Genomic DNA, 26,010 nt, shown 5'->3' with positions numbered 1-26,010 from the left:
ACGAAGATCAGTTACGGAACATAAAAGAATACATCACAGCCGTCACCGCAGACAAGCTCTAAGGAGAAGTAACGAGTGGGAAAACACTCCAGCCAAGAGCAAGAGGAGGCAAGATCACCAGGATGAGAGAGTCCATCAAGATCGGAAACCAGAGAGGAGAAGGCATGAAACTCCATATAAACTAAGTCGAAGAAGACCAGAAAGCCACAAGAGTGGCGCTCGATCTAGACGGAGCGAGAGCCCTGTGAGGGCATAAAGACCACCGACCAAACTAATTCAGAGTGAATGCATCCTCAAACTTGAAAGGATTGGAAGCAGAAACGATGACTTGAGCCTCAGTAGGAACTCAACACTTGGGCTCTTCAAAGAGGTGCCCAATCTACGACAATTAACATCGAAAGACTTAAAAATAATCGAACCTTGGGAGACTGCGCGCAGCAATAGCGTTTACTTACATATTGGCTCCATGGTGGTGCGGAGAATACGAATTGTCGAAGTGACGAACCTAAGAACACTAGGATACGTCTTAAGAGAACTAAAAGACAGAAGCAAGCCTAGTGGCAAGGACTATGCCCCAGAACGAATCGTGAGCCCAAAGACTCCAGAACAAATAGAGGGCGGAGTAGCGCGAGATCAGGGAATAGACAAGCAGGTGAAAGGAGCACTTACAGAAAAGACCTCCACAACAGAGGGGCCATGAGAAACAGAGATAATATGGAAGAACTAAAGGGCCGTACTCTGCATTTATTCACAAAAAGAGAAATAAACCTGAGGCAGACAACAAGCCGAGATAAGAAGCTTGCTCGGCCCGGGGGAAAGAATCAGGATCACAGTCGATCAAAGCCCAAAACCACCAACTAGTGGCAACTTAAAGAGTGGAAATGAGCCGGGCAAGAAACCAACGACACAAAAGAAATGTATATGGTCCTCTAAAGCATTAGCAGAGCCATAAGAGTTCTAGCAACCACCAACTAGGAAAGTCTGGGCGAAGACGGATCAGGAAAGAAAGTAATTAACCTTGGGATCATGGAACACTCGAGGATTTAGTCACCTGACTAATATAGGCAAGATAAATCTGGGAAGATCCGACATTTTGTGTCTACAGGAGACATGGTTATTGAACAAACCATATCTAGACGGCTACATCTTGGCCATCACAAAAGCCAAGAAGGGGGCAGTCGGCCTTCCTAAGGCCGGACTTTTGACAGCAATCCGCTCAGGGAGCGGTTTCGAATTAAAATCAGAAATTCTACAGTCACCCCTCCTGCAGGCCTCAATAATAATTTGGTAAAGAGCCAAAAAAGGAAAGGAAAACACAGAAGTCAAAAGCTTCCTGCTATTAAACACCTATTGGAACCCGGCGGATATGAAAACAGAGCTCTACCTGTCAAACATCGATAACTTGTTGGAAGAAGAGTGTGAACGTCACCAAGTGAAATGCATCATAATAACTAGTGACTTAAACTGTCCAGATATTGACCCTGAGAGAGCAAAACCTGAGAACTCTAAAGCCAAAGCTGCCTGGGAAAGAGCCAAAAAATGGGAGAACCTTATGGAAAAGTGGGATCTTCATAATTTACACTGGCTACGAACAGTGGCCAATAGAGAGATTCCGACTTGGCAAAGAGATGATCAGTCTGGAACCATGGATTACACATTCATTTCAAAGGAACTTCTGAGCTTAATAAAATCCTTCAAGATCGAGAAAACAGAGAAAAGCTATCACAACTTACAAGTAACAACTTGGCTGATGAAACAACCATTGAAAAACACTATGCCTAATGGAATGGAAGCCAGCACGAGGAGAAACCGTCTGAAACTGACGGATCAAAGCATCCAAAAAATAACGACTGCCTACAAGCAGAACTCCAAACCGCAAGTGAGAGCTATGGGCACGCAGAGCTGCAAGGTAGATTACGTACCCTTACTATCAACCTACCAGGTAAAGATGCCATGAGAGGCGTACTGTCGGAAAACACACAACCACGCTTATAACTCGCAATTCGTAGCACAAAGAGCTATCTTGAGAAAATTGAAGCGCATGGCGAAAATCTCAAAGTGCGATAAAATTGAAGTATCCTTAACATTGGCCCAAAGAAGCTATAGAACCTGGATTCGCCAACATCTGGCACAATTAATCCAACAAGACATGGAACAGATGCTCCGAACACTGAGCACAAAAAAAATCAAAGACTTTTGGGCATTAATCAACCAGACAAACAAAAGGCACTAACAATGCTCTACAGAACAACGTCAGCGCAGAGCAGTTGGTCGACTTTTTTGAAGACTTGTACAAGAGGCCGGAACCAACAATCGGACATATCAAGCCCCAGGGAGTCTCCACGTGGAAAATTCCACATGATATTGAGAGCATCAAGAGTAAAATCTTAAAATTGAAGAACTCAAGGGCTCCGGGGCCAGATGGTATATCCAACTTGGATCTAAAAATAAATATCGATGCATGGGTACTACTCATTAGCCAAATTTTCAAGAACTGCAATGAAAACAACATCATCCCGACGTCCTGGAAAACAGCAAACGTTGTGCAGATCTTTAAAAAGGGAACAAAAACAGACCCAAGACACTATCGCCCAATCGCCCTGCTTGATGTGATTGGCAAGGTCTTTGGGGCATGTGCGCTAGACTTGCTAGAGACCTGGTTGAGGGAAGTAAATTATATCAATCACTTCCAATCAGGATTTGTAAAAAATATTGGCACAACAGCAAATATCCTCCTGCTAAGCTATCTCAACGCCAAATTCCAACAAGGCAGCCCTAGAATCTTCATGGCTTTCATCGACCTTGTACAAGCTTTCAACCGAGTGAACAGTGAAAATCTCTGAGCAAAACTAAAACGGAAAGATTGTCCGGCAACACTGTTGGGCCCAATCGTGGCTATATATAGAGGAATATCAATGCGAGTCTGCCTAAATGGGGCCGGTGATTTATCAAGGGAATCGACAGAGGAGTCAAGCAAGGCTGCCCGTTAGCACCGCCCCTATACAATGCGTACATAGCTGACATTGACGAATGGGATGCTGAATCAGAAGTTTCCCTGCCACTATAGGTGGAACCAGGGTAATACGAATTTTGTACGCTGATGACATTATCATCTTGGACCAAACCATAGTGGGTCTACAAAGACAACTCAACAGCTTGCTCAACTACTTGTCGGCCAACAACCTGGAGCTAAACAAGACTAAAACCAAAATCATGGTGCTTGAGACATCTACAAAGTCTGGTCAGAAGGCGAAACTGTATGCAGCGGACGAAAAACTTGAAATTGTGAGCAGGTTCAAATATCTGTAACAGCAGCATAGAGCTCCCAACGCAGATATCTCTAAAAGCCAAGATGAAGACACTGGCCTACCAGGCAAGGCTAGTAGATAAGAAATGTGGGCGTTACTCCCTTGTGCCAGTCCTCTGCTTTTTTAAAGCCAAGGTCGTACCATGCATCACGTACAGGATGGAAGCAATGCCACAAATCGCAATTCAATTCTGGGATAAACTCTAAGAACTGTTCTGGAGAAGGGTGCTCGGGCTGTCACAATCAGTCCCAGTTCCTCTCATCAGACAAGAACTCTGCCTATCATCATTAAAGGGCATCGTAACACGAAATACCATGGTGCTCTTTAGGAAAATGATCATTGAGCCAAAACAAAAGATCTTCCAGATCTTAAAAAAAGAAATGCTTTCTCACTGGGCAGACAAATCCATTAACTTCCTGGATGAAATACCAACGACGAAGGAGCTCTCATTGGAAATCCAGTCAAAGTCTCAAAAAAGTTGATGGAACTAGATTGGATCAAAACGATAGAAAAGGCTGCAACTTATAAACTAACAAAACCTCCCGAACCACCGAATGAAAATCAACGAGACAAAGGCATGCCTGAAGAAATTCCCAGATAAGAACTTGGGAAGAAGTTTCTTGAGAGCCAGACTAAACCTGATACGGACAAACGAAATGATGGCTGTCAGAGGGGAATCCCCTAATAATGCATGTCGATTCTGCGAGAACATTCAGCAGGAGACAATACAGCACTTATTGTTTAAGTGTCCCGGCATACAAGGAGCTAGAGAAACCTATCTCATGAAAATCTTGGAAAAAGGAAGAACCTTAGATAAGGACTCATTGTGGACCGGACTAATGAGTGGCGAAAACACAACGATCAATCGCAGTGGCTCTATTCTTGAAACAAATTGGCCTGGCGTATGGGGCTTGGAAGGTGGACATGTCAAGTAAACGAATGACAATCAGCGTAACCAAATCAACACAAACTGGAACGGATTCCTTTTTCCTTTCTCTTTTGTGCTGTTTTGTAAAAATTGTTAGACAATTAAATCAAATCATAAAAATAACTAATTGCTCACTTCTTTTGGAGAAAAGCCATGAATTAATGTTCATTAATTATTTGAAGGCCTTTTTTAAAATTAAATGTCTTATGGTTTATTTAAAACAAAAATGTCACCTTCATTAAGAAAACAAACGCATCTTCATTATAATGTATTGCAAAAAAGAAAATCAAGCAATTTCTTCTCTATATTATACTTTTCCATCCCTTCAGTGTTATAAAACAACTCATCTAAAAAGCCAAATGATTGAGGAGATTTCTAAACATGCCTGATGGTGACCTCTACTGGCCAAGAGCAGTAGTGTCACTCACTGGGTTGGGGAGTCGCCCCCTCGAGGGCGATATATTGATCTTGCTGTGGTGAGTCCCGGCACACTTAAGGCCCTGGCTAGGTACCTGCACTAATGGCAGGGAATCCTGCAGGCTAGGAAGGAAAAGCAAGGCCAGTGCCGCGTGCGTGTCCCTCCATCTGGGCGTGCAGGCGGGTGAGGGGTGGCAGAGTGAGATGCACTGCAAGAAAGTTGCAGCATTTGTTTGTAGATGGCCACCAATTACATAATAAATTAGTTCTCGGGACAACCCATCCAGTAAAACTACAGTGTCAGAAGGAGGTGGATGGCGGGAAGTGGACGGGATAAGAGCCGCCGACAAAGCCGTGCAAAGACGACGACACATGGCCACCAATAGTTACCAGCCGCAAGCAAGCATTGGCAATCTCAGCAGTGCTGGCTTTTGGGTAGCTATAGGATAGGCATTTTCCAGGCACTGCCAAAGGTGTATACTACCTTGCCAAAAGATGGCAACAGCTGGAAAATGGTGTGAGCACCTGGGGAAATGATGACAAAGACTTGAAAATGCTTATACAAGAACCAAAAGGGTTGGATTTGCCAATGCCTATTTCAAACCGACTTTCAATGCAAAGAACAGATGCAAGGCCACACGTTTTGCTTGTAAATCAAGTGGCGGGTGGTACACCTGGTTATTACAGCAGGAGGTCGTGTATAGCTGCAATTAAACCTTTCCCTGTCAGAGGACTGCTTCGAAATAACACTGGCATCCCTTTAAAAGCACAGAGCTAGCTCAAAGCGGTTCCATGGTGTGTGCTTGGGTGAGGGGGGGGGGGGGGAACTAGTGAGTGGGAATGGCCACAGGGACTAGCATGTCCATGGTGGTCAAAAAGCCAAAACAACCACCACAGGCTGTGTCCTGCGTCTCGGAGGTCAACACACTGCCATCACCAATTGTCATTAGTTTCAGTCTACATGTAGCTCTTACAGCGCCACTTCGAAACCACATCTAAAAAAGCGCTGCACTCTTTGTAGAAAGTGACTAGTAGGAGAAACCCTGTGGTAAGAAAGAAGTGCAGGGGAAGAACATTACACTTGTCACTTAGTGAGAAGCTGTGCACGACAGGCAGGCAGCCACCACTCACCTTGACGTCGCTGAACTGCGACACTGCGATTTCAGGTGTGTTGGGGTGGAGGGCTGGAAGTGCTTGATACAAGTTGGGGAAACAGACCAGAGATCCCAGCAGAACCTGAGCTTCTACGCGGGGCGCCTACATCACAGGAAAAAAGGGAAACATTAGACAAAGCCCCATCAAGAGCAGGCACACGTTACATGAGAGTGCAGCGCAGAAAGGCATCCCATGCCAAGTGGCCCCCTGCAGTGACCAGAGTAGTCTCAGAGGCAACGCAAGCAGACACATGAGAGCAGGGTGAATGCAGATACTTGCATCTTCTCGTGAAGAAAATCCCTCCCACAGAAGCTGCGTGGCCCCACCCACTCCTCCACCAGCAACTCACAGCCAATATCTTTCAGGGTGACAAACGGGCAGTGTGGCCAAAAGACAGACACCCCACAACTGGGTAATCTCAGACTGACTGAACCCCAACCCCCAAATAAATTAGGACTATAACAGCTGTGACGAATCCTTGGATGTCACTTCTCCCAGAGGGGGAGGCCCTTCCCATGAGGCCAGGGAAGAGAGGTCGCTACCCAATAGTCCCCCTGCGGGTTAGTGCTAAATTCCTCCCACCTTAGAGGCCCCGAGCTCCTTTGCGGGACTATAGGGCTTTTTAATATTAACCCGCGAGTGAGTGAGATCTTTTTCTCACTGTCTCTTGTGTTCTGACCCGATTTGGATTATGGGCTTCTGCTGCTTTTGGAGTCTGACAAACTCCATAGGCATCTGCTTTTTGTATGGTGCCATCCAGCAACTTCAGTGCAGTGTCACAGAGAAATCCTTTAGATTTTTCATAAGGTGAAAATACAGAATAGTAAAGTGAAATTGACTTTACTTACCTTTTCTCTTTGTAGGTCCAGCACACACCATCTTATGTGGAGTGCTGGGGGGGGGTTACCTAGCAGCCCCCCTTATCCTACTCTCTCATGTAAACATGGTTATATTACCCTCACTACTTTCAATGGCTGGTGGCAGTGGTTTAATTTTTCTTCAATTGTACTTTTCTACCGCAGGCTGAACACTCAGCTGCAGTACAGCACCCATGGGTGACCATTTTGTCAAAATGGCCCATGACTTCTTTTTTCGCCATTTTCTGTTTGTGAGGCCTTTCTTGGGTTTTACTCTGTGCGTCAAAACAGATTTGAGCCCTTTGTTTCTCTTGCCTTTGATGGGCTTCAGCCCTGAAGCCTGACTCTGGCTCCTGTGCGTCTGGAAGGACAGGATGTGAGGGAGGGTCTCAAAGTTCCCCTATCCTTTGTCTCTAGGAATGCCTGAATGCGACCAGTCCTGATTGGCGGGCTAGCTGTCCTTTCAGGACAGCCACCCAGCTGTGTGATTAACAGCCTAGGCAGTGCACGAATGGAAGAAGCCTGCTTAAAAGGCTAGGGTTGTGGGACTAGAGGCAGAGTCCACCACTGGGAGAAATACCCGACGAAGAAAGCGTGAACGAAGCTTGCTGCATCCTCCTGGACCTTTGAATTGCCCGGTGAAGCCCTGCTGCTGTGCTGAAACTCCTTTTTTGATTCGACAGAGAAGCTCCGGAAGGGACGGCTTCTGCCCTTGGGTTAGTGGGACCAACTAGCCCTGAGACGAGAACTCCACTGGACCATCTTCCCTGACTGGCTGTACTTCTTCGCCGCAAGAACCGAGTGCCAGGGGTCGAGAAATCCGTAGTCTGCAATCCAACTAGAAGCTCTACGAGTCTCCTAAGGACCATCCAGAAACAGGACGACCAGAGCTCGCGTCCCCTCACCAGAGTGCAGGACCCAAGGAGTGAAGGAAGCCCAACTGGTATCCAAGATCTGCGACAGTGCTGTTTACTAAGTGCTGAAACCGCAAAGTGCTGCTGAACCAAAAAGCCCATAGCTGCCGACGACCCCCAAAGTGTCACAGCAGGAGCCCTCAAGACGTCCTACCTCTTGCCCCCACGAATGAGGATCAGGAACCCAGGGTCTGCATTTCTGCAATAGGACAGAATCCAGCTGGACCCCTCTTCTTCAAACCAGAGGTACTGTTTAGACTTGGGGTACTCCCGTCATTGTCTTTTAGCTGTGCTTCTCAGTTGGTAATTGCGGTGGCTTACTTTTAGAGTTGATTCCAACTCTTTCTCACCGGCTTAACGCTGGACCTATGTGGACCATGTGGACCTATGCACGCAGATGCCCTCGGGCTAGGTGCGCTATATAAATAACAAAATAAAATAAATAAATAAACAGCTTGTGGCCCTACAAGTGATTCTTCTACAAACTCTTACTCAGCTCCATAGACTATTTCAAATGGACTTTGGCGGTCCTGGTTCCCTGCAGACTCTTCCAACCCATTGACCAATAGTGTTTGTCCCTCATAGGTGGTTGCTTGTTTTAGACCGGTATTGCTGGGAACGGATGGTCTAGATTTCATTGGAAGATTCTTAAGTGTTGTGAGATATACTGAGAACCTGGTTAACCTTTTTCCTTCTTTAAACCTTTCCTTTCTGCAACCTCAGAACGCTGCAAAGTATATATAAATGCCATTACTGTCCAACTCCTGGTGTAGGAATTGTGTACGATAGTAAAATAGAAGGGCTCCTGATTGGGACCCTATTCTGCCCAGGAGGGCTCTCTAGTAAAGAACACAAATGAAAAGGGTCAAATCTTGCCTAAATAGTATCCCCCATAGACTCATTAATATATCATAGTAGTCAAATCTGTTTCTTCAATGATTATTTTATATTCAAAGAAAGACCTATTGGTCTGTTAGCACACACGTAACATACAACACGTTATTTCTGATTTGACCTGGACAATGTACATGTTATATGTGGGCAATACACATTCGAGAAAAACATTTCGGATTTGTTAATACAAAATGACATTAAATGTATGACCACCTACTGTAGTTGGAAACAGCGGTTAACAATTCATAAATATCTAAACAGAAGAATAGAACAACAAATGCAACAGTAAATAAAACAGTGTGGACACATGGCACACACTAAAAAAAGGTCTAGACAGGTGCGTTTCGGCCCTAGTGAGCTACTGAGTTAGCCTGTCTTGTACGGGCCTTCATCAGGACGACAGGGGAGTGTGGAAAGTCTCGGTTCGGTGAGTGTGCTACCTACAGGGTAGGAGATCAGGGATAGTTTAGGTGTTTCGTATTGGTCTATAAGGCAAGACAATGTTTATTGTTGTAATGTCATTTTTTTATTAACAAATTCGAAATCATTTTCTCGAATGTGTATTGCCTACAAATAACATGTACATTGTCCAGGTCAAGCCAGAAATAACTTGTTGTATGTTACGTGTGTGCTAACAGACCAATAGGTCTTTCTTTGAATATAAAATAATTATTGAAGAAACGGAATTGTGTATAAAGCAAATCCAAAGAGTATCCACTCACTTGTGCTGATCTGAAAAGTGATTTTAAAGTGCATTTACATTGTTACATGAATTGCCTTTTTAAAGAATGTGTATTTAAAAACTGATGTTAAATAAATATTTATTTATAACAGAAACCTTGAGTGTAAGTGTTACTTGGTTACGACATGCATTACTCAGCGTAGTAACATTTCTGATGATTGTATCTGCTTAGATTCACATGCTGTGCATATATTCCGACATCTAGTGGAAAACGTGGAGTGTTGCATCTTTCTTTCGAAGATCGAAAGGGGATGTCGGCATGAGCATGACTAACAGTATCCGTGACGTGTACTGTACCCAAAATCCCTCGCGCGTCTAGGTCCCTCTGGTTGTGTTTTTTTCTGCCGTGAGGGAGCCTTACAGTCAGCGTGAGCGAGTACAGAAGAGAGAAAGAGAAAGTGTAAGATGTCTATGTTCCTTCAACCCCAAGCAGGGAGGTAGGGAGGGCGCATGTGAATCTAAGCAGATACAATAATCAGAAATGCTATTACGGTGATTAATGCATGTCTTCTGATGCTTGTGAATCTGTTTAGAATCACATGCTGTGCATAGACTAGCAAGCAGTACCCAGAGATAGTGGTGGGATGGGTGAAGGAACAGTAGCAAAGAGATGTCATAGCACCTCTTGTCCCACCTGAGAATCAGACCTAGGGCCTCATTACAACTCAGGCGGTAAGGGGTTTACGGCGCCGTAAACAGCGCCGACCCTTACCGCCTGAGTACGAGGTCCCTTAGCGCCATGGAGCTTTTAACACCTGCTTTTAGCAGGTGTTAAAATCCATGGCGCTAAGGGACCATGGAGTTAATTACGCCACCGTAATTTACGGTGGCGTAATTAACGCCTTCCCCACTCCCATTATGCCCTATGGGGCAAAAATGGGAATGGGGAAGGGTAAATGGGGATTGGGGACTTACCGCCCCGCCAAGGTCGGAATGGGGCGGTAAGTCCGCCAACCACCATGGTGTAAACGTAGTTTACGCCATGGTGGTAAAGTCACGGCCCAGGCGGTAACTTACCGCCTGGGTCGTAATGAGGCCCCTAGAGTGTGTATCTAGGCAGTAGTGTTGTGTAATGGGGTGTACAAAACTCCAGGTTGCTGCTCTGCAAATGGAATCAAGAGGAACATTTGCAATGAATGTGTCGAGTGTGCTCTAGGCTTGAAGGGAAAATCTCTCTTGGCAAGAGTCTAACAGTGTGATGCAGTTTACGATCCACTTTGAGATCGCTGATTTAGAGACCGTCCCCTTCTCTACCAGCTGCCACTGACACTAAAAACTGGTTTGTTTTCCTTAGTGGCTTCGTCTTTTCCAGATAGTAGATAACAGCTCTCCTAACATCCACAGTGTGCGGAGGCTTTTTCCCGCCACGTTAGTGGGGTTCTGGAAAAAGGTAGGTAGTTCTATGGACTGGTTTGCATGGAACTTTGAGATAAATGTAGGCGCACAGCGAGGGTGTGTGAACGAAACTACCTTGTCTTTGTGAATCGTGACGAATAGGTCCTGAACTGAAAGGACCTGCAGTTCACTAACTCTCGTTATAGAGGCGATCTCCACCAGGAAGACAGTCTTGTAGGTGAGTGCCTTAAGGCTAGAGTTGTGCATTGGTTCAAAGGGAGGCCCCATTAGTCGGTAAGAACAACATTCAGGTCTAACCAGGGAGCTGGGTTGGAAATTGGGTGAAGTCTCTTTACCCCTTCCAAGAAGGCTTTAATTACAGGAATTTTCCACCATGAAACCTTGCTTTGGGATGTGGTGTACGCTGAAAGCGCAGCTAAGTGGACCTTTAGAGAATTGAAAACCAGTCCTAAATCTAAGAGGTGGGTTAGGTACAGGACAATAGGTTTAGGTGTACATGCAATAGGAGTGATGCTCTTGCCATTGCACCAGATGACAAAGCGCTTCCATTTGCTGGAGTAGCACTGCCTCGTGTTAGGTTTCCGTGCTTCTCCGAGTATGTCCATGCATCTTTGAGGGAGCTGGAGGTGCCTCAGGAGACAGGCTGCTAAGTTAAGATTTTGAGGGCATGGATGTAGTGTTTCCCGCCCTTGTCTTGAGACAGCATGTTGTATGGGCACGGCAGCTTTCTGGGAATGGAGACTGACATTGCCGTGAGATGGGAGAATCAAGGCTGGCGGGGCCACCAGAATCATGCTGACTTGTTCTTGGTGCATCTTGTGCACTATTCTGTTGAGCAGGGGAAATCGGGGGGAAAAGCGTAGACAAATTTCCCAGACCATGTTATCCAAAGACTGTTCCACTTGGAGAGGTTCTGAGGGTACCTGGAGGCGTAATGTGGGCATTGGGCGTTCTGCAGAGTGGAGAATAGGTTGATCTCTGGGAAGCCCCATTCTGCAAAGACGTTGAGTACAATGTCCTCCAGTAGCCCCCACAAGTGCTCTACGGGTAGGGGGAAGTCTCTGCTGAGTACGTCCACCAGAAGACTGAGTTCCCCTGGAACATGTTATGAAAGGAGGAACATGTGTTGAGAGCCCACTTCCATATGTTCTGGGACATATTGGACAGCCCTAGAAAGTGAGTGCTCCCTTGTTTGTTTAAGTAATAAAATGGCTGTAGTACTGTCCGTGCAACAATAAAGATACACTTCATAACACGTTCTCAGAATCAACCCAAAGCAAGTGGATACTCTTGGGAGATGCTTCATACACACTGCCTACACCCTGAGGTGACTTCACTAACTGGGACAGTAATGGCATTTATATATTACTTTTGCACTTTGTGAATTCTGAGGTTGGTCAAAAAGGATAGGTTATAGGAAGGAAAAAGGTAAACGGGTTCTCAGAGCATGTGAGCACTTTTTAAATCTCCCAATGAAGTCTAGATAAAATCTTTCCCAGCAATATTAGTTAAAAACCAATGTATCACCTATGAGGGACCGTTAGAATCAAAGTCAATGGACTAGAAGAGTCTGCAGGGAGCTAGGACATTCAAAGTCAATTGGAGCAAAGTCTGTGGAGCTTAGGCACTTTTTAGATAGCAAAAAGTCTTGCACAAAGTTAGAGAGTTTGTTGTAGAAAATCAATGTTGGGCCACAAGCTGTTACACTTGTAGAAGTTACAGCTGAGATCAACTCTAGAAAATGCAACTACTGCAAATATCAAAGGAGAAATGCAAGCTACACACAACAAGGTAAGTACCCCTTAGTCAGTACAGTACCTTGGGTTAGAAGAAGAGGATCCAGGTGGCTCCTGTCTTGGTTGCAGTGATGCGGATCCTGTGTTCCTGAGCCTCAGTCGTGGGGATGAGAGGGAAGACGCTTGGATGACACCTGCACAGCAGTTTGGTGGTTGGCGGCAGCTACAGGCTCTTTTCAATTCAACGGCACTTCACGGTTTCAGTGTGCACGCAGTAAACAGAACCACTGTGGATCTTGGACACTGGTTGGGCTTCCTTCACTCCTCCAGTACAGTACTCTGGTGAGGTGACTCGAGCTTGGGTCGTCCTGCTTCGGGAAGGACCTCATGAGACTCCTGGAGCTTTTGGCCGGCTAACAGACGTTGCACTTGACTATGGCTTTATCGACCCCTGGAACTCAGTTCCAGCAGCAGCCAAGAAGTACAGCCAGTTGGGGAAGGTCTTCCAGCAGAGTTCGTCTCAGGATTAGTTGGTCCCACTAACCCAAGGGAAGAAGCCGTCCTATCCGGAGCTTCTCTAGTCGATTCGGAAAATGAGTTTAAGCACAGCAGCAGGGCTACACTGGGCCGGGAGGATGCAGCAAGCTTCTCCTCACGATTCCTTCGTCGCATGTTTCGTCCAGTGGCCAACTGTCTTCCGTCCAAGAAGCCTCGCCATTTAAGCAGGTTTCTCCCATTCATGCACAGCCTAGCTGTCCCTCACACAGCGGGGTGGCTGTCCTGCAAGGACAGCCAGCCAATCAGGACTGGGTGCATTTAGGTAACTAAGGAGACTAAGAACCAGGAGTTTCAGGCACCTCCCTCACTTCCTGCCCTGCTAGACACACTAGAGCCAGAGGCGGGTTTCAGTACTGAAGCCTGCCAAAGGCAAAACGAACAAATGGCTTAAACCTGGTTTGGCGCGCAGAGTAAAACCCAAGAAAGACCTCACTAACAAGAAATAGTGAAAAAAGAAAACCGGGCCATTTTGACACAATGGTCACCCGTGGGTGCTATATTGCAGCTGAAGATTCAGCCTGCAGTAGAAAAGCACAATGGGCATCACCCTTGCTCCATCTAGATCATTCTCCATAACAGATTCTTTTGGTACGTGTACGGGGAGAATCTATACATTGACAACACGCCATTAGGTATCTGGGAATGATAGGATTTTCATTCTCAGAATATGAATGCTGCATCTCTCCCAGCAGAATCACCACATCCCCTTGACAGCGGTCTTCTCCCATGCGATCATCCCTCCTGATACCACCCTCAGGGTTAGGATCAGGTAGCGGCTGCCTTCCCCAGGCCACCTAGGAGGTGACTCTAGGCTGGGTTTCCGTGATGAGACTGCAGGATTCATCGCAACACATACACGCACACAAAGAGATGCACCGAGCATGCCATCACATGCAGCAGAGGTACTTAGGGAAAGATCCGTTCTAAAGACAGTGGATAGGTGCAGTTCGGAAAACTCAGAACAGAATGAATACGTGGGAGAGAAAGCAAAAAACACACACAAGTAGAGTAATGATCAAGGGCGTGAGGGCGCCTGCACAGGAGTACAGGTTTCAAGTGTGAGCAACACCAGGGAGAAAAGCGATGCGTGCACAGAAAGGTGTGCACAAGAGAGGGAATGCAATCCAAATATTAAATCTGCCCAAAAGGAGAGCATGCACGGGGCATGCTGTGAGCGCATACCTAAGCAAACAGACAGAGAGAGCATACTCCACACGTGAAAAGGTAAGCGAGCGCCATGGGAACATACATCACATGTACAGTATGAATAGCGACACTTTCCATATGCAACCAACGCTCCCACCATGCCAGCTCCACCTTCATATTTCTGCACACACGATGTGATACCCATGGGTCTGGGCGTTGCAATAAGGTTATATATAAATGAATACATACATGGAGAGAAGAAATGAATCGGACTCACATTCAGCGAAGACGAGGCGGCCACTCTTCCAGCTGCGACGATGAAGTCAATGATGAGGATGGTGGCCCCAGGCAAGCCTAGTGAGAAGAACTGGGGCGAGCAGTGCTTGATAATGGTGTTCACAATGTCCTGAGGAAGAAATAGTCACAAGAGCTTAAGGTGAGGTATAATGAGACTAACTGGAGCTCAGAGTGAGGTGCAGACCACAGAGAGGAACAGCAGGAACTCAGGGCGGGGGACACAAGTGCGAAGAGAACAACTGGAGCTCAGGGTGAGATCCACAGTGCTGAGAGAGCAACTGGAGCTCAGGGTGAGATCCACAGTGCTGAGAGAGCAACTGGAGCTCAGGGTGAGATCCACAGTGCTGAGAGAGCAACAGGAGCTTGGGTGAGATGCACAGTGCTGAGAGAGCAAATGGAGCTCAGGGTGAGGTGCAGACCACAGGGAGGAAACAGCAGGAACTCAGGGCAGGGGACACAATGCGGAGTGAGCAACAGAAGCTCAGGGTGAGATGCACTATGCTGAGAGCAACAGGAGCTTGGGTGAGATGCACAGTGCTGAGAGAGCTAGGGGAGCTCAGGGTGAGACGCACAGTGCTGAGAGAGCACTTGGAGCTCAGGGTGAGGTGCAGACCACAGAGAGGATCAGCAGGAACTCAGGGCAGTGGACACAATGCTGAGAGAGCAACAGGAGCTCAGGGTGAGATGCAGACCACAGAGAGGAACAGCAGGAACTCAGGGCGGGGGACACAATGCGGAGAGAGTAACAGGAGCTCAGGGTGAGGTGCAGACCACAGAGAGGAACAGCAGGAACTCAGGGCGGGGGACACAATGCTGAGAGAGCAACTGGAGCTCAGAGAGAAATAGTCACAAGAGCTTAAGGTGAGGTATAATGAGACTAACTGGAGCTCAGAGTGAGGTGCAGACCACAGAGAGGAACAGCAGGAACTCAGGGCGGGGGACAATGCGAAGAGAGCAACTGGAGCTCAGGGTGAGATCCACAGTGCTGAGAGAGCAACTGGAGCTCAGGGTGAGATCCACAGTGCTGAGAGAGCAACTGGAGCTCAGGGTGAGGTGGAGACCACAGAGAGGAAACAGCAGGAACTCAGGGTGGGGGACACAATGCGGAGAGAGCAACAGGAGCTCAGGGTGAGATCCACAGTGCTGAGAGAGCAACAGGAGCTCAGGGTGAGATCCACAGTGCTGAGAGAGCAACAGGAGCTCAAGGTGAGATCCACAGTGCTGAGAGAGCAAATGGAGCTCAGGGTGAGGTGCAGACCACAGGGAGGAAACAGCAGGAACTCAGGGCAGGGGACACAATGCGGAGTGAGCAACAGAAGCTCAGGGTGAGATGCACTATGCTGAGAGCAACAGGAGCTTGGGTGAGATGCACAGTGCTGAGAGAGCTAGGGGAGCTCAGGGTGAGACGCACAGTGCTGAGAGAGCAACTGGAGCTCAGGGTGAGGTGCAGACCACAGAGAGGAACAGCAGGAACTCAGGGCAGTGGACACAATGCTGAGAGAGCAACAGGAGCTCAGGGTGAGATGCAGACCACAGAGAGGAACAGCAGGAACTCAGGGCGGGGGACACAATGCGGAGAGAGTAACAGGAGCTCAGGGTGAGGTGCAGACCACAGAGAGGAACAGCAGGAACTCAGGGCGGGGGACACAATGCTGAGAGAGCAACTGGAGCTCAGAGAGAAATAGTCACAAGAGCTTAAGGTGAGGTATAATGAGACTAACTGGAGCTCAGAGTGAGGTGCAGACCACAGAGAGGAACAGCAGGAACTCAGGGCGGGGGACAATGCGAAGAGAGCAACTGGAGCTCAGGGTGAGATCCACAGTGCTGAGAGAGCAACTGGAGCTCAGGGTGAGATCCACAGTGCTGAGAGAGCAACTGGAGCTCAGGGTGAGGTGGAGACCACAGAGAGGAAACAGCAGGAACTCAGGGTGGGGGACACAATGCGGAGAGAGCAACAGGAGCTCAGGGTGAGAGCCACAGTGCTGAGAGAGCAACTGGAGCTCAGGAGGAGATCCACAGTGCTGAGAGAGCAACTGGTGCTCAGGGTGAGGTGGAGACCACAGAGAGGAACAGCAGGAACTGAGGGAGGGGGACACAATGTGAAGAGAGCAACTGGAGCTCAGGGTGAGATCCACAGTGCTGAGAGAGCAACTGGAGCTCAGGGTGAGGTGGAGACCACAGAGAGGAAACAGCAGGAACTGAGGGAGGGGGACACAATGCGAAGAGAGCAACTGGAGCTCAGGATGAGATCCACAGTGCTGAGAGAGCAACTGGAGCTCAGGGTGAGGTGGAGACCACAGAGAGGAAACAGCAGGAACTCAGGGTGGGGGACACAATGCGAAGAGAGCAACAGGAGCTCAGGGTGAGATCCACAGTGCTGAGAGAGCAACAGGAGCTCATGGTGAGATCCACAGTGCTGAGAGAGCAACAGGAGCTCAAGGTGAGATCCACAGTGCTGAGAGAGCAACAGGAGCTCAAGGTGAGATCCACAGTGCTGAGAGAGCAAATGGAGCTCAGGATGAGGTGCAGACCACAGGGAGGAAACAGCAGGAACTCGGGGCAGGGGACACAATGCGGAGAGAGCAACAGGAGCTCAGGGTGAGATGCACTATGCTGAGAGCAACAGGAGCTTGGGTGAGATGCACAGTGCTGAGAGAGCTAGGGGAGCTCAGGGTGAGACGCACAGTGCTGAGAGAGCAACTGGAGCTCAGGGTGAGGTGCAGACCACAGAGAGGAACAGCAGGAACTCAGGGCAGTGGACACAATGCTGAGAGAGCAACAGGAGCTCAGGGTGAGATGCAGACCACAGAGAGGAACAGCAGGAACTCAGGGCGGGGGACACAATGCGGAGAGAGTAACAGGAGCTCAGGGTGAGGTGCAGACCACAGAGAGGAACAGCAGGAACTCAGGGCGGGGGACAATGCTGAGAGAGCAACTGGAGCTCAGAGTGAGGTGGAGACCACAGACATGAACAGCAGGAACTCAAGGCGGGGGACACAATGCGGAGAGAGCAACTGGAGCTCAGGTTGAGATCCACAGTGCTAAGAGAGCAACTGGAGCTCAGGGTGAGATCCACAGTGCTGAGAGAGCAACTGGAGCTCAGAGTGAGGTGCAGACCACAGAGAGGAACAGCAGGAACTCAGTGTCATAAATCAAAGTATCTTATGAAAAGGATACGGTAAACCAAAAGGATACAATTGATAGGGGTCTTCAGGATCCTTGAATTCACACCATTTGATAGAAGTGATGTCAATTTAGACCTTCCAAATGATACAACTCTCTGACTGGTAAAACAGGCATAGAGAAGGATCACTGAAAAGGGCGTGGGAGAGTAATAGGAAGGCAGCCTAGGAAAAAATAAAGCATCATGATAAACTATCCGAACTAAGCTCTCTGATAGAATGGCAATAACGCTAATTCCAACACTAACCTGTAGGCTTAGAACTGTAGTATCCACCAAAGTCTATGAAGAAATCCAGGAAAAGAACCAACGACAAAGGAGGGAAGGTTAGTAAGGGTGACTTAACCCGAACGGCACGAGGCTCACGCTAGATACCGGGTTGGTGCACCACAGGATAGCGTCCATAGTTCTGTGCACGGTCACCTTCAAATAAAAGTTGTAGATAAACCTTCCTTTCCCACAAAGAACAGAACAAAATTGAAATGAGTCCACCTGTTATTTCCTCACAGGTTCAAACCACCGCATGCTGGATACACGCGACAAGAGTACACGCAGCCAGGCCAGCCTCGCATGAAGAGTTCCAGCGTCCGCGTGGGATTTTACACGCGAACCAAGTACATGCAGCCAGGCTTGAAGAGTTCCAGCGTCCACGTGGGATTTTACACGCGAACCAAGTACACGCAGCCAGGCCAACCGCGCTTGAAGAGTTCCAGCGTCCACGTGAGACAGGAAAACAGCATGCGAATGGAACAGGAACCCACGTGTGAGAAGACACGCTAACACAACCTGCTAAAGGCAGATACAGGAGATCGCGTGTGAAGGAAACACGTCGATGAACGCCAAGGAAGCAACTGACGGGATGCGAAGACGCAGATGAAGAGTTCAACTACCAAGACGCCAAAATGTTCAATCGGAAGCAACGAGCCACGTATCCACGCTGCTTATGAACGTTCTGCCATAACACACGTGACTATCCTGAATCACGTGAATAATGCAGACGTCATTTTCCCGGCAGTACATCAAACAACCTCCATCTCGAATAAAACGGTCTAGCAGTTCTATAAGCATAACCCGTTCTGCGTACAGACGGAGTTCCAGATCAAGAGGTAAAATGTCCAGCATGCATGACACTCAGGGCAGGGGACAATGCGGAGAGAGCAACAGGAGCTCAGGGTGAGGTGCAGACCACAGAGAGGAACAGCAGGAACTCAGGGCGGGGGACACAATGCTGAAAGAGCAACAGGAGCTCAGAGTGAGGTGCAGACCACAGAGAGGAACAGCAGGAACTCAGGGCGGGGGACACAATGCGGAGAGAGCAACAGGAACTCAGGTTGGGGGACAGAATGCTGAGAGAGCAACTGGAGCTCAGAGTGAGATCCACAGTGCTGAGAGAGCAACATGAGCTCAGGGTGAGATCCACAGTGCTGAGTGAGCAACAGGAGCTCAGGGTGAGATCCACAGTGCTGAGAGAGCAACTGGAGCTCAGGGTGAGATTCACAGTGCTGAGAGAGCAACTGGAGCTCAGGGTGAGATCCACAGTGCTGAGAGAGCAACTGGAGCTCAGGGTGAGATCCACAGTGCTGAGAGAGCAACAGGAGCTCAGGGTGAGATCCACAGTGCTGAGTGAGCAACAGGAGCTCAGGGTGAGATCCACAGTGCTGGGAGAGCAACTGGAGCTCAGGGTGAGATCCACAGTGCTGAGAGAGCAACTGGAGCTCAGGGTGAGATCCACAGTGCTGAGAGAGCAACTGGAGCTCAGGGTGAGATCCACAGTGATGAGAGAGCAAATGGAGCTCAGGGTAAGGTGCAGACCACAGAGAGGAACAGCAGGAACTCAGGGCGGGGGACACAATGCGGAGAGAGCCACAGGAGCTCAGGGTGAGATCCACAGTGCTGAGAGAGCAACTGGAGCTCAGGGTGAGATGCAGACCACAGAGAGGAACAGCAGGAACTCAGGGTGGGGGACAGAATGCTGAGAGAGCAACTGGAGCTCAGATTGAGGTGCAGACCACAGAGAGGAACAGCAGGAACTCAGGGCAGGGGACAGAATGCGGAGAGAGCAACAGGAGCTCAGGGTGAGATGCAGACCACAGAGAGGAACAACAGGAACTCAGGGCGGGGGACACAATTCTGAGAGAGCAACTGGAGCTCAGAGTGAGGTACACAGTGCTGAGAGAGCAACAGGAGCTTAGGGTGAGATGCACAGTGCTGAGAGCAACAGGAGCTCAGGGTGAGATGCACAGTGCTGAGAACAACAGGAGCTCAGGGTGAGATGCAGCCCACAGAGAGGAACAGCAGGAACTCAGGGCGGGGGACAGAATGCTGAGAGAGCAACTGGAGCTCAGGGTGAGATCCACAGTGCTGAGAGAGCAACAGGAGCTCAGGGTGAGATCCACAGTGCTGAGAGAGCAACAGGAGCTCAGGGTGAGGTGCAGACCACAGAGACGAACAGCAGGAACTCAGGGCGGGGGACAATGCAGAGAGAGCAACAGGAGCTCAGGGTGAGATCCACAGTGCTGAGAGAACAACAGGAGCTCAGGGTGAGATCCACAGTGCTGAAAGAGCAACAGGAGCTCAGGGTGAGATCCACAGTGCTGAGAGAGCAACTGGAGCTCAGGGTGAGATGCAGACCACAGAGAGGAACAGCAGGAACTCAGGGCGGGGGACACAATGCGGAGAGCGCAACAGCAGCTCAGGGTGAGATGCAGACCACAGAGAGGAACAGCAGGAACTCAGGGTGGGGGACAGAATGCTAAGAGAGCAACTGGAGCTCAGAGTGAGGTGCAGTGCTGAGAGCAACAGTAGCTCAGGGCGAGATGCACAGTGCTGAGAGCAACAGGAGCTCAGGGTGAGATGCACAGTGCTGAGAGCAACAGGGGCTCAGGGTGAGATGCACAGTGCTGAGAGCAACAGGGGCTCTGGGTGAGATTCACAGTGCTGAGAGCAACAGGAGCTCAGGGAGAGATGCACAGTGCTGAGAGCAACAGGGGCTCAGGTTGAGATGCACAGTGCTGAGAGCAACAGGGGCTCAGGGTGAGATGTACAGTGCTGAGAGCAACAGGGGCTCCGGGTGAGATGCACAGTGCTGAAAGCAACAAGGGCTCAGGGTGAGATGCACAGTGCTGAGAGCAACAGGGGCTCAAAGTGAGATGCACAGTGCTGAGAGCAACAGGGGCTCAGGGGGAGATGCACAGTGCTGAGAGCAACAGGGGCTCAGGGGGAGATGCACATTGCTGTGCTGAGAGCAAGAGGGGCTCAGGGTGAGATGCACAGTGCTGTGCTGAGAGCAACAGGGGCTCAGGGTGAGATGTACAGTGCTGAGAGAGCAACAGGGGCTCAGGGTGAGATGTACAGCGCTGAAAGCAACAGGGGCTCCAGGTGAGATGCACAGTGCTGAGAGCAACAGGGGCTCAGGGCGAGATGCACAGTGCTGAGAGCAACAGGAGCACAGGGTGAGATGCAGTGCTGAGAGCGCAACAGGGGCTCAGGGTGAGATGTACAGTGCTGAGAGCAACATGGGCTCCAGGTGAGATGCACAGTGCTGAGAGCAACAGGCACTCAGGATGAGATTCACAGTGCTGTGCTGAGAGCAACAGGCACTCAGGATGAGATACACAGTGCTGCTGAGGGAGCTATGGGAGCTCGGGGTGAGATGCACAGTGCTGTGCTGAGAGCAACAGGAGCTCTGGGTGAGATGTACAGTGCTGTGCTGAGAGCAACAGGAGCTCAGGATGAGATGTACAGTGCTGAGAGCAACAGGAGCTCAGGATGAGATGTACAGTGCTGAGAGCAACAGGAGCTCAGGATGAGATGCACTGTGCTGAGAGCAACAGGAGCTCAGGGAGAGATGCACAGTGCTGAGAGCAACAGGGGCTCAGGTTGAGATGCACAGTGCTGAGAGCAACAGGGGCTCAGGGTGAGATGTACAGTGCTGAGAGCAACAGGGGCTCCGGGTGAGATGCACAGTGCTGAAAGCAACAAGGGCTCAGGGTGAGATGCACAGTGCTGAGAGCAACAGGGGCTCAAAGTGAGATGCACAGTGCTGAGAGCAACAGGGGCTCAGGGGGAGATGCACAGTGCTGAGAGCAACAGGGGCTCAGGGGGAGATGCACATTGCTGTGCTGAGAGCAAGAGGGGCTCAGGGTGAGATGCACAGTGCTGTGCTGAGAGCAACAGGGGCTCAGGGTGAGATGCACAGTGCTGAGAGAGCAACAGGGGCTCAGGGTGAGATGTACAGTGCTGAAAGCAACAGGGGCTCCAGGTGAGATGCACAGTGCTGAGAGCAACAGGGGCTCAGGGAGAGATGCACAGTGCTGAGAGCAACAGGAGCACAGGGTGAGATGCACAGTGCTGAGAGCGCAACAGGGGCTCAGGGTGAGATGTACAGTGCTGAGAGCAACATGGGCTCCAGGTGAGATGCACAGTGCTGAGAGCAACAGGCACTCAGGATGAGATTCACAGTGCTGTGCTGAGAGCAACAGGCACTCAGGATGAGATACACAGTGCTGCTGAGGGAGCTATGGGAGCTCGGGGTGAGATGCACAGTGCTGTGCTGAGAGCAACAGAAGCTCTGGGTGAGATGTACAGTGCTGTGCTGAGAGCAACAGGAGCTCAGGATGAGATGTACAGTGCTGAGAGCAACAGGAGCTCAGGATGAGATGCACTGTGCTGAGAGCAACAGGAGCGTGGGGTGAGATGCACTGTGCTGTGCTGAGAGCAACAGGGGCTCAGGGTGAGATGCACAGTGCTGAGAGCAACAGGGGCTCCGGGTGAGATGCACAGTGCTGAGAGCAACAGGGGCTCTGGGTGAGATTCACAGTGCTGAGAGCAACAGGAGCTCAGGGAGAGATGCACAGTGCTGAGAGCAACAGGGGCTCAGGTTGAGATGTACAGTGCTGAGAGCAACAGGGGCTCAGGTTGAGATGCACAGTACTGAGAGCAACAGGAGCTTAGGGTGAGATGTACAGTGCTGAGAGCAACAGGGGCTCAGGGTGAGATGTACAGTGCTGAGAGCAACAGGGGCTCCGGGTGAGATGCACAGTGCTGAGAGCAACAGGAGCTCAGGGTGGGATGCACAGTGCTGAGAGCAACAGGAGCTCAGAGCAACAGGAGCTCAGGGTGAGATGCGCAGTGCTGAGAGCAACAGGGGCTCAAAGTGAGATGCACAGTGCTGAAAGCAACAAGGGCTCAGGGTGAGATGCACAGTGCTGAGAGCAACAGGGGCTCAAAGTGAGATGCACAGTGCTGAGAGCAACAGGGGCTCAGGGGGAGATGCACAGTGCTGAGAGCAACAGGGGCTCAGGGGGAGATGCACATTGCTGTGCTGAGAGCAACAGGGGCTCAGGGTGAGATGCACAGTGCTGTGCTGAGAGCAACAGGGGCTCAGGGTGAGATGCACAGTGCTGAGAGAGCAACAGGGGCTCAGGGTGAGATGTACAGTGCTGAAAGCAACAGGGGCTCCAGGTGAGATGCACAGTGCTGAGAGCAACAGGGGCTCAGGGAGAGATGCAGTGCTGAGAGCAACAGGAGCACAGGGTGAGATGCACAGTGCTGAGAGCGCAACAGGGGCTCAGGGTGAGATGTACAGTGCTGAGAGCAACAGGCACTCAGGATGAGATACACAGTGCTGCTGAGGGAGCTATGGGAGCTCGGGGTGAGATGCACAGTGCTGTGCTGAGAGCAACAGGAGCTCTGGGTGAGATGTACAGTGCTGTGCTGAGAGCAACAGGAGCTCAGGATGAGATGTACAGTGCTGAGAGCAATAGGAGCTCAGGATGAGATGTACAGTGCTGAGAGCAACAGGAGCTCAGGATGAGATGCACTGTGCTGAGAGCAACAGGAGCGTGGGGTGAGATGCACTGTGCTGTGCTGAGAGCAATAGGAGCTCAGGGTGAGATGTACAGTGCTGTGCTGAGAGCAACCGAAGCTCAGGGTGAGATACACAGTGCTGAGAGAGCTATGGGAGCTCAGGGTGAGATGCACAGTGCTGTGCTGAGAGCAATAGGAGCTCAGGGTGAGATGTACAGTGCTGTGCTGAGAGCAATAGGAGCTCAGGGTGAGATGTACAGTGCTGTGCTGAGAGCAACAAGTGCTCAGGATGAGATGCACAGTGCTGTGCTGAGAGCAATAAGAGCTCAGGGTGAGATGCACAGTGCTGTGCTGAGAGCAATAGGAGCTCAGGGTGAGATGCACAGTGCTGTGCTGAGAGCAACAGGGGCTCAGGGTGAGATGCACAGTGCTGAGAGCAACAGAAGCTCAGGGTGAGATGCACAGTGCTGAGGGAGCTATGGGACCTCAGGGTGAGATGCACAGTGCTGAGAGCAACAGGAGCTCAGGGTGAGATGCACAGTGCTGAGAGCAACAGGAGCTCAGGGTGAGATGTGCAGTGCTGAGAGCAACAGGAGCTCAGGGTGAGATGCGCAGTGCTGAGAGCAACAGGGGCTCAGGGTGAGATGCGCAGTGCGGAGAGCAACAGGAGCTGAGGGGGAGATGCACAGTGCTGAGAGCAACAGGAGCTCAACGTGAGATGCACAGTGCTGAGAGCAACAAGGGCTCAGGGTGAGATGCACAGTGCTGAGAGCAACAGGAGCTCAGGGTGAGATGCACAGTGCTGAGAGCAACAGGCACTCAGGGTGAGATGCACAGTGCTGAGAGCAACAGGCACTCAGGGTGAGATGCACAGTGCTGAGAGCAACAGGAGCTCAGGGTGAGATGCACAGTGCTGAGAGCAACAAGGGCTCAAAGTGAGATGCACAGTGCTGAGAGCAACAGGGGCTCAAAGTGAGATGCATAGTGCTGAGAGCAACAAGGGCTCAGGGTGAGATGCACAGTGATGAGAGCAACAAGGGCTCAGGGTGTGATGCACAGTGCTGAGAGCAACAGGGGCTCTGGGTGAGATGCACATTGCTGTGCTGAGAGCAACAGGGGCTCAGGGTGAGATGCACAGTGCTGTGCTGAGAGCAACAGGGGCTCAGGGTGAGATGCACAGTGCTGTGCTGAGAGCAACAGGGGCTCAGGGTGAGATGCACAGTGCTGTGCTGAGAGCAACAGGGGCTCAGGGTGAGATGCACAGTGCTGAGAGCAACAGGGGCTCAGGGTGAGATGTACAGTGCTGAGAGCAACAGGAGCTCAGGGTGAGATGCACAGTGCTGAAAGAGCAAGAGGAGCTCAGGGTGAAGTACTGATCACAAAAGGGGCAACCAGAGCTCATCGAGAGGTATTGAGCCCTTATGGGGAAAGGGAGCTCAGGGGAATGCACACAGTGCTGAGAGAGGACCTATAGCTTGGAGTGTGGTGCACAGGGATGAACAGGTTTCTTGCCTCTAACTAAACAGCACAGTTCACCAGTATTGGCATTTTCATAGATTCAAATGCTTGACTATTGCAGGTCATCTTGCAGGGAACTGTTAGGGGGAATTCTCATAGATGTGCTAATTCCCTTCACCTTAGAGACCCCAGCAACTTTGCTGGATTTTGAGGACTTGATTTTTTATCTAGAAAGAGGTTGAGCCTTTTTTCCCACTCATGTATTTTGATGTGCGTTTTACATTTGCGTTCTTTGACTTTGGAGTTTTAAGATAACTCCATAGGCATCTTTCATGTGTGTTACACAGCACTCTCACTGCAGTGACGCAGGGATGTCTTTTTAGACATCCCAAAGGTTTAAATACCTTCTCTGGGATAAACTACTGTTTCCCAGAGAATGTAAAGTGAAATTTACTTTACTAGTCTTTCCAAATTCATAGACCCAGCACACACCATCTTACAATGGAGTGCTGGAGGGGTTACATAGTATCCCCTGTGTCTAAAATACTCATGTAGCAGTCAAATGCTACCCTTTCCTATTGAAATGGCTGGTGGCAGTGGTTTTACAACGAACTACCATGATTTTTACCGACCACGAACACCGATAGCTAAAAATCACGGGAGCTATGTTTTTCAAGATGGTGCCTTAAGCCCCTTTGTTTAAACGGGTCCCAGTCTTCTTTTTTCGCCGTTTCTTTTTGGAAAGGTCCTTCTAGTGTTTGTCTCTGTGCGCCAAACCAGGTTTGGTCCCTTTGTTTGTGTGCCTTTGGCCGGCTTCAGGACTGAAGAACGCCTCTGGTGCCTGAGTGTCTGGGGTGGGCAGGAAGTGAGGGAGGGAGGGAGGTGCCCGAAAGTCCCTGTGCTTAGTCTCCTAGGTGTCCAGCAAGGACAGCCACCCTGCTGGGCGAGTGATAGCTAGGCTGGAATGAAAGGGAGAAAACTGTTTAAAAGGCGAGTCTCTAGGACTGGAAAGCAGAGTCTACCACTGGAACGAAAGAACCGAAGACGAGCTGGAAGAGGACGGCTGTTGCAACTCTCGGACCGTTGGTTTGCCCGGTGAAGTCCTACTGCAGGTCCGAATTGCCAAACTCCATTTGACAGAGAAGCTCCTTCAAGTGGACGAGAGCAGTGGGTCGAGAACCCCGGGAGTCCCCTACAGGAGGTTGTTGCCTCCAACAGACCACGAAAGATACACGTAGAAGGCCAAATCCCAAAG

The 26,010-nt window shown here is 49.8% G+C and overlaps 1 protein-coding gene across 8 annotated transcripts in view; it reads right to left on the bottom strand.

The window, feature by feature from the left end:
• RALGAPA1 (Ral GTPase activating protein catalytic subunit alpha 1) overlaps positions 1-26,010 on the bottom strand; it is a 1,128,412-nt gene that overhangs the window by 441,916 nt on the left and 660,486 nt on the right. For all 8 annotated transcript variants that reach the window (XM_069638431.1, XM_069638437.1, XM_069638433.1 and 5 more), the window contains 2 exons: positions 14,289-14,417; positions 5,785-5,910 (listed from right to left, as the gene is read on the bottom strand). In XM_069638431.1, coding sequence (XP_069494532.1) covers positions 5,785-5,910; positions 14,289-14,417 — 255 coding nt within the window. The remainder of the gene's footprint in view (positions 1-5,784; positions 5,911-14,288; positions 14,418-26,010) is intronic.

This window comes from Ambystoma mexicanum, chromosome 14 (genome assembly GCF_040938575.1).
Source record: "Ambystoma mexicanum isolate Mex_15411 chromosome 14, UKY_AmexF1_1, whole genome shotgun sequence".
NCBI classification, from domain to species: Eukaryota; Metazoa; Chordata; class Amphibia; order Caudata; family Ambystomatidae; genus Ambystoma; species Ambystoma mexicanum.
This window is presented reverse-complemented; position numbering and strand designations above follow the sequence as displayed.